Here is a 9,068-nt window from a genome sequence, read left to right as displayed (position 1 = left end):
GAGGAGCACTACCATGCTTGGTACTTGTAACTAGTGATGAGCGGGCACTACCATGCTTGGTACTTGTAACTAGTGATGAGTGGGCACTACCATGCTCGGGTACCCGGTACTCGTAACTAGTGATGAATGCGCACTATCATACTTGGGTGCTCAGTGCTAATTAAGAGCGTTCGGTTGGGTACGATGAGTACCCAAGTAAAATGGAAGTCAATGGGAGACTCGAGCATTTATCTGGAAGATTTCCCGGAAAAATGATTGCGTTCCCCATTGACATCCATTATACTTAGGTGCTCGAATCCCACCCATCCGAGCATCCAACTGCTCATTATGAGTACTGAACACCTCAGCATGGTAGTGCTCGCTCATCCAGTCACTCTTCATTGCCGGGGTGGAGGAAATGTAATTGCGCTGTAATCTCAGATCCTGATATAGACTGAATTGGTGTTTCTGGAGAGAAAAAAAAATAATTCTAGTCTTTTCAGAATTTTTATTGTGTAGAAGACCGGCAAACCGAACGCTCGTCTAGTAATATCGGGACGCCGTGGATGATGATGTTGTTCTTAGTAAAGCTGCAATAATCATCCTATACCTTCATTTTGTGGCAGGAGTCTAAAGGGTGCTTTACACCCTGCGATCTCGTTAGCGATGTGACACGCCAGAATGCAGAAACGATTTCCCGAGATCGCACATGTGACCGGCGCTATAAAAACGACCTATGTGCGATCTCGGCAAATCGTATCTGCGTTCTGGCGTGTCACATCGCTAACTAGATCGCAGCATGTAAAGCACCCTTTAGGCATTTCTGCTAAACCATCTGTAAAGCCCAATGTGAAAATTGACCTGAGCGGTAACACCGGGCGGAGGGCGGCATTATATCTAGAAGAAAAAAGTTCTAGACAGACTTGATACATCATCCGGGAAAATAAACCTACAAACCCTTACCGCCATCTCTACAATGAAAATGGCCCCATCCACCATTCCTATGTTGCATGCGATAAAATTTAATGCAACCCAAACCCGCTTATTTTGGTAGAATCTGCAGGTCGATGGCAGATGTAAAGTCATCGGAGGAGTCAACGTTGTGTAATGACTATTTTACATGCGCCAAAGATTTCTCAAGTCGGAAAAAGCTATGGTTGGAGTCACCGGCAGGAAAGGGCCCCTGTGCAAAAACAGTACATGCGCCCTTTCAGTCCAATAACCTGCTTTGGAGGTAGAAATAGACCCAGATATCTTGGGCCCCTTTATCAATGGATATGTCCACCCCGGTTGGATTAAGAATTGAATGTAGTCGTAGATTTCATAATTTCTACTTCATAGAATGGTGGGGCTGGAAGGGACCTCAAGGGCCATTGGGTCCATCCACCAGCGAGTGCACCTTTCCTAAGTCATCCCAGCTATAAGTTTTTGGAATATGTTAGATTGTAATTCCACCGGTGAAGAGCAGAGGTTCCTGCATCATTAAAGAACAAGGTAAAAATAGATTCGCAAGACCTTCAAGCACCACTCAAATTTTTTTTTTATTTCAGCTCTGGAGTGGTGCCTTAAATGTAATTACCCTGACGTATCCGGCTTTTCGCCGGTTTGACGGATGTGGCACACGCCAATACAGTATGATATATTACAGTGGCAGTGCCGCTACTTTCGGGTCACATGCTCCGGTCACATGACAGCATGTGACCGGAGCTTGTTGCGCTGCCAGTGTACTGTATACACTGTACTGGCGTGCGCCGCATTCGTCAAACCGGCGAAAAGCCGGATATGGTTTCCCGGCCTTAGACTCATCTGCCGGCATCTTCATCTTTTCCCGGCGTCGCTCCAGTCAGTCTACGGGGATTTGTGACCTGCCGGCAGCTCTAGTGTTTCATGACATCATAACTCGATACATGTCTATGAGATCCTCATTCTGGCTCACAGAGTTGCATTGAGCACTTGTGAGAATTTTTGACTTCCGCACAGTTGGCACAAGAGAGCGCTGCGGGATCGGAGTTCTGCTGAAAAATGATGAAGCCGCAGGAGGGCAAGTAAATGAAACGGTGGCAGGCGGCTTAGATTTAAAGCACACCACTGCTAAAAAAAAAAAAACACTGGAGCAGTGCCTTAATACAACATCCATGGCCATTGAACTAGAGGCCTGCAAATTTAATTGCTGGCATCCTTGGCGCATCTTTGGATTAGTTGACCTGGTGCAAAGTCCCCTGACTTAGACTCATCTGCCGGCATCTTCATCTTTTCCCAGCGGTACTCCGGTCAGTCTATGGGGATTTGTGACCTTCCAGCAGCTCTAGTGTTGCATGAGATCATAACTTGATACATGTCTATGAGAGCAAGAATGAGGATCTCATAGAGTTGCATTGAACAATTGTGACCATTTTTGACTTGCGCACTACATTACCAGAGCTGTGCCGAAAAATGATGACGTCGCCGGCGGGTAAATATAAAAATGGGGGCAGGGGGTTTAGATTTAAAGCTCTCCACTGCTGAAGAAGAAAAAAAAAAATCACTGGAGCAGTGCCTTAATACAACATCGTTGGACTAGAGCCCTGCAAATTTAATTGCTGCCATCCTTGGTGACTCTTTGGATTAGTTGGCCTGATGCAAAGTCGTCTGATATCTTTTCTCAGTGTCACTCCAGTCGATCACCGGAGATTTGTGACCTGGCGACAGCTCCAGTGTTTCGGAGATCATAACTTAATACAAGTCTATGAGAGCCTCATTCTGGCTCACATAGAGTTACATTGAACGCTTGTCAGAATTTTTTACTTCCGCACAGTTGACACTGCGGGACTGGAGCGTTGCCAAGAAACGGTGAAGCCACCGGAGGGTAAGTATAAGAAAGGGGGCCGGGGGCATAGATTTGAAGCACTCCACTGCTGAAAAAGAACACTCGAGTGATGCTTTAATACATCCGTGGCCGTCGAACTAGAGCCCTGCAAGTATGATTGCTGACATCCTTGACGCCTCTTTGGATTAGTTGAACTCGTGCAAAGTCATGCGTGAGTCACGCTGCAACAAATATGTACCCAATGGACCTACTAAGCGAAACAGGCATCGGGAATGCAGGCACGGGGAGCTTTGCAGGGTTCTGATCTGGTGAACTGAGGGTCATCCAAATCTTTTTGCTCAATTCTACTATTGATACAATTTGTACAACAATCCTATGGCCTTGGTCTTTGCCGCCGACAGCCCATTTTCCCGGATTTCAAACCCGACCCTCAAAAGTCCCTAGATTTTTGCCCTGCGATAAACATTTATTTAAAACCAAAGTCGAAATTTGATAAAAATAAGTTTATCATATTGAATAATGAATTAAACAGTTGCTACAAATGAAAAAAAAAAAATCAATAGAATCGCTCATTTGGGTTCACAAAAGTAGTAAATACAAATTACATAGTAGAATAATAAAAAACCAAAAACAAAAAACCTACCCAAAAAGCAGATAACAAAATGTTGTGTGTGAATAAGACCGAAGTGAAGTGTAATGATGTGCGGGTGGAATGGCTGGAAGGGCGGCTTGGACCAAAGGGATACACGACATAAGAATGTGCCAGCAACTTAAATAAGTGTGTGCAAAAAAAAAAGTAAGTGGTCACCCCATTTTTCAAAATTGCAGTAATTTAATGGATGAGATTTTTTTGAAAATGCAAAATGAGGTCAAGAATGACTTTAAAAACACTTTATTTTTTTTTTTTTTTACGAGTTATGTATTTATATATATTTATAAAAAAAAAAAATCTTCAAAAGTCAAGATAAAAGATCATGAGTTGGATCTCGGGAATGTGGTCTTGCTGGGCTTTGCCATGTTCTAGAGCGGTATAGGCAGTAACACTGATCATATAGTGCAAACTAGGCTGAGTTCTCACTGTGTGAAATGAACAGAGGTGCAAATGCTCAGTAGGATACCATTAAGACATAAAATGGCAAAAATAAATATCAAAATTTTTTTTATCAGTGTAAAAAAGTAATTGGGTTATTGTATAACCTATAGTCTGGCAAATAAAAGGCCTCGATAAGTCCACTTTGTCTTAAGAAGGTCAGAAGTTTTTTTGTTTTTCTTTAAACAAATGTAGTGCCTTTCTCCGGGGGTCTCTTTAAACGAGAGACTCCATGCTCTGTGAAGGGTCCGATTCGTCGCTGACCAAAATAGCTCCGTTTTTGTCCAATGCCATCGAGCCGCTGCCGTTTTCTTTTGTACTGACCAAGCTGAGCATTGCCTTGTAGAGGAACTGGTACTGCTCCTGTAACAGAAAGCAAAGGGTGATAAACCAAACAATTCATAGTAACTATCATGCTCGGGTGCTCTGTACTTGTACCTAGTCATGAGCGGGCACTACCATGCTCAGGTGCTCTGTACTCGTACCTAGTCATGAGCGGGCACTACCATGCTCAGGTGCTCAGTACTGGTAACTAGTGATGAGCGGGCACTACCATGCTCAGGTCTCTTAATTAGTCATGAGCGGGCACTACCATGCTCGAGTGCTCTATACTCGTACCTAGTCATGAGCGGGCACTACCATGCTCAGGTGCTCAGTACTGGTAACTAGTGATGAGCGGGCACTACCATGCTCAAGTGATCAGTACTGGTAACTAGTGATGAGCGGGCACTACCATGCTCAGGTGCTCAGTACTGGTAACTAGTGATGAGCGGGCACTACCATGCTCAGGTGCTCAGTACTGGTAACTAGTGATGAGCGGGCACTACCATGCTCGATACTCGTAACTAGTGATGAACGGGCACTACCATGCTCAGGTGCTCTGTACTCGTACCTAGTCATGAGCAGGCACTACCATGCTCAGGTGCTCAGTACTGGTAACTAGTGATGAGCGGGCACTACCATGCTCAAGTGATCAGTACTGGTAACTAGTGATGAGCGGGCACTACCATGCTCAGGTGCTCAGTACTGGTAACTAGTGATGAGCGGGCACTACCATGCTCGATACTCGTAACTAGTGATGAACGGGCACTACCATGCTCAGGTGCTCTGTACTCGTACCTAGTCATGAGCAGGCACTACCATGCTCAGGTGCTCAGTACTGGTAACTAGTGATGAGCGGGCACTACCATGCTCAAGTGATCAGTACTGGTAACTAGTGATGAGTGGGCACTACCATGCTCGGGTCTCTTAATTAGTAATGAGTGGGCACTACCATGCTCAAGTGATCAGTACTGGTAACTAGTGATGAGTGGGCACTACCATGCTCGGGTGCTCAGTACTGGTAACTAGTGATGAGCGGGCACTACCATGCTCAGGTGCTCTGTACTCGTAACTAGTGATGAGCGGGCACTACCATGCTCGGGTGCTCTGTACTGGTAACTAGTGATGAGTGGGCACTACCATGCTTGGGTGTACGGTACTTGTAATGAGTAGTCGGATGCTTGGATGGGCTCGACTCTTGTACTGAGTATATTGGAAGTCAATGGGAAAATTTTCTGGAAAAATGCTAGAGTCCCCATTGACTTCCATTATACTCGGATACACTAGTTGTGCTCATCCAAGTGTCCAACTGCTCATTACAAGTACAGAGCTCCCATGCATGGTAGTGCCCGCTCATCACTAGTAACGAGTACTGAGCACCCGAGCATGGTAGTTACGAGTACTGCGCACCGAGCATGGTAGTGCTCGCTCATCACTAGTTACGAGTACTGAGCACCCGAGCATGGTAGTGCCCGCTCATCACTAGTTACGAGTACTGAGCACCTGAGCATGGTAGTGCCCGCTCATCACTAGTTACCAGTACAGAGCACCCGAGCATGGTAGTGCCCGCTCATCACTAGTTACGAGTACTGAGCACCCGAGCATGGTAGTGCCCGCTCATCACTAGTTACGAGTACAGAGCACCCGAGCATGGTAGTGCCCGCTCATCACTAGTTACCAGTACAGAGCACCCGAGCATGGTAGTGCCCGCTCATCACTAGATACCACTGTTCGCAAAGTGCAACTAAATTGGGGCTAATCAGTAATACCGGACATTGTGCCGTTTCTTACATTTGGAAGTGTAACCCTTTTTTTTCACCCTTGGGTAATGAATTTGTACATTTCTTACAATTTCCATCATCTTATATTAGGCACTTACAATATCTGTGAATACGCCGGGTCTCATTAGGTTTATCATTTTGGCCACCTGGTAAACATCGACTGCATTTTCGTTCTCTAACTGTTGGGACAAAGTGGCGAGTGCACAGAGCGTTCCGGCGGAGACGGCGCCAAACCTGAAAAATAGAAATAAAGTAAAACTTTGGTATTTGAGCATTGGTTTAAAGATACAGGACACACACTCCCCCCCCCCCCCCCCCCCAAAAAAAAAAAATTCCACAATGTTACATCAGATGCGGTATTACAGAATGTGTTAATTGATGTCAGCGATACAGACACTAGGAGCCGGACCGGAGACTCCGTATTGGACCCAGAGACATTGAGCAAAGCACCATTTATTTTTCTGAAACCAGAAAACTTCTTTTCTAATGAAAATGCACAGTTTTACTTTCCAACATTTTGCAAATCTCTCGGCCAATAGTCAGCGCTAATTGCACTTCAGAGAGTTGAATCTTGGAGCGTCTTATTCTGTCACAAGATTTGATTATCCAATTAGTTCAGTTGCAAAAGTCCTAAAGGAGCGTCCACGTCTCATTATTGACCCCGACTTGGTTACACATCTGTGTCCGGCTGCTGCATTTCATATAAGTCTTATCACGTTTCATATGGAAAACGCATAATGAAAAGTAGCGCGCGGTTAATGAGGTCAAGGATGACACTAACTTGGCTTAGTCCAGACTGCTAACAACGCCAAAGAGAATCCGAGACATCCTTGTGAAAATACAAAGAGTAAGACTTACCGCCAACATACAGGACAAACTGGAACCAATTTACAGAAATTTTAATGAACAAAAGTTGTCTAAGCTAGTGATGAGCGGGCACTACCATGCTCGGGTGCTCAGTACTGGTAACTAGTGATGAGCGGGCACTAGCATGCTCGGGTGCTCAGTACTCGTAACTAGTGATGAGCGGGCACTACCATGCTCAGGTGTTCTGTACTGGTAACTAGTGGTGAGCGGGCACTACCATGCTCAGGTGCTCAGTACTCGTAACTAGTGATGAGCGAGCACTACCATGCTCGGGTGCTCTGTACTGGTAACTAGTAATGAGCGGGCACTACCATGCTCGGGTGCTCAGTACTCGTAACTAGTGATGAGCGGGCACTACCATGCTCGGGTGCTCAGTACTCGTAACTAGTGATGAGCGGGCACTACCATGCTCAGGTGTTCTGTACTGGTAACTAGTGATGAGCGGGCACTACCATGCTCAGGTGTTCTGTACTGGTAACTAGTGATGAGCGGGCACTACCATGCTCGGGTGCTCTGTACTGGTAACTAGTAATGAGCGGGCACTACCATGCTCGGGTGCTCTGTACTGGTAACTAGTGGTGAGCGGGCACTACCATGCTCGGGTGCTCAGTACTGGTAACTAGTGATGGACGGGCACTACCATGCTCGGGTGCTCAGTACTGGTAACTAGTGATGAGCGAGCACTACCATGCTCGGGTGCTCTGTACTGGTAACTAGTGGTGAGCGGTCACTACCATGCTCGGGTGCTCAGTACTGGTAACTAGTGGTGAGCGGGCACTACCATGCTCGGGTGCTCAGTACTGGTAACTAGTGATGAGCGGGCACTACCATGCTCGGGTGCTCAGTACTGGTAACTAGTGATGAGCGGGCACTACCATGCTCGGGTGCTCAGTACTGGTAACTAGTGATGAGTGGGCACTACCATGCTCGGGTGCTCAGTACTGGTAACTAGTGATGAGTGGGCACTACCATGCTCGGGTGCTCAGTACTCGTAACTAGTGATGAGCGGGCACTACCATGCTCGGGTGCTCAGTACTGGTAACTAGTGATGAGCGGGCACTACCATGCTCTGGTGCTCTGTACTGGTAACTAGTGGTGAGCGGGCACTAGCATGCTCGGGTGCTCAGTACTCGTAACTAGTGATGAGCGGGCACTACCATGCTCAGGTGCTCAGTACTCGTAACTAGTGATGAGCGAGCACTACCATGCTCGGGTGCTCTGTAATCGTAACTAGTGATGAGCGGGCACTACCATGCTCGGGGGCTCGGTAATTGTAACTAGTGATGAGCGGGCCTACTATCTTCGGGAGCTCGTAACTAGGGATAAGGCACCTCCATGCTCGGGTGCTCATAGATAGTGATGAGCGAGCACTACCATGCCCGAGTGCTCTGTATTTGTAACGAGCACTTGGATGCTCGGATGGGTGCAAGTCGTGGACTGAGTATAATGGTAGTAAATGGGATACTTGAGCATATTTCCTGAAGATTTTCTAGAAAAATGCTCAAATTTTCCACTGACTTCAATCATACTTGGTCCACGAGTCGCACCCAACTGGGCGTACAAATGTTCGTTACGAATACCAAGTACCCGAGCATGGTAGTGCTCACTCAAAACTAGTACCAAGCAGCATAATGGAGGGGCTGAAATCCTGATTCCAGTGATGTGTCACTTACTGGTCTGCATTGTGCAGATACAATCTCTGATTTCTCTGCTGCAGATCTAGCAAAGCGCAGAATACTGAGCTCTGTATAGCGCTGCTCACACCACCACGTGTGTCTATAACCCCACCTACACCACCAATTGTGCCTAGAATTTCGCCTACACAACCAATTGTGCCTGTAACCGCCTACAACACCAATTGTGCCAATAACCCTGCCCACATCACAAATTGTGCTTATAACCCCGCCTACACTAGCAATTGTGCCTATAACCTCCCACACAATCAACTGTGCCAATAACCCTGCCTATACCACCAATTGTGCATGTAACGCCGCCTACACCACCAATTGTGCCTAGAACTTTGCCTACACCACCAATTGTGCCTATAACCCCGCTTACACTACCAATTGTGCCTATAACATTGCCTACACTACCAATTGTGCCTATAACATTGCCTACACCACCAATTGTGCCTATAACATTGCCTACACCACCAATTGTGCCTAAAACCCCACCTATACCATCAATTGTGCATGTAACCTTGCTTACACCACCAATTGTGCAT

At 46.4% G+C, this 9,068-nt stretch overlaps 1 protein-coding gene across 1 annotated transcript in view; it reads right to left on the bottom strand.

Moving 5' to 3' along the window:
- Positions 1-3,273: 3,273 nt before the first annotated feature.
- The window catches only part of PTPRG (protein tyrosine phosphatase receptor type G), a 687,996-nt gene continuing 682,201 nt past the window's right edge, over positions 3,274-9,068 (bottom strand). The window contains exons 28-29 of the mRNA XM_075321067.1: positions 6,076-6,211; positions 3,274-4,238 (exon numbers count right to left, since the gene is read on the bottom strand). Coding sequence (XP_075177182.1) covers positions 4,092-4,238; positions 6,076-6,211 — 283 coding nt within the window. The 3' untranslated portion in view covers positions 3,274-4,091. The remainder of the gene's footprint in view (positions 4,239-6,075; positions 6,212-9,068) is intronic.

The sequence above is a fragment of the Anomaloglossus baeobatrachus genome, chromosome 8 (assembly GCF_048569485.1).
Source record: "Anomaloglossus baeobatrachus isolate aAnoBae1 chromosome 8, aAnoBae1.hap1, whole genome shotgun sequence".
NCBI lineage: Eukaryota > Metazoa > Chordata > Amphibia > Anura > Aromobatidae > Anomaloglossus > Anomaloglossus baeobatrachus.
This window is presented reverse-complemented; position numbering and strand designations above follow the sequence as displayed.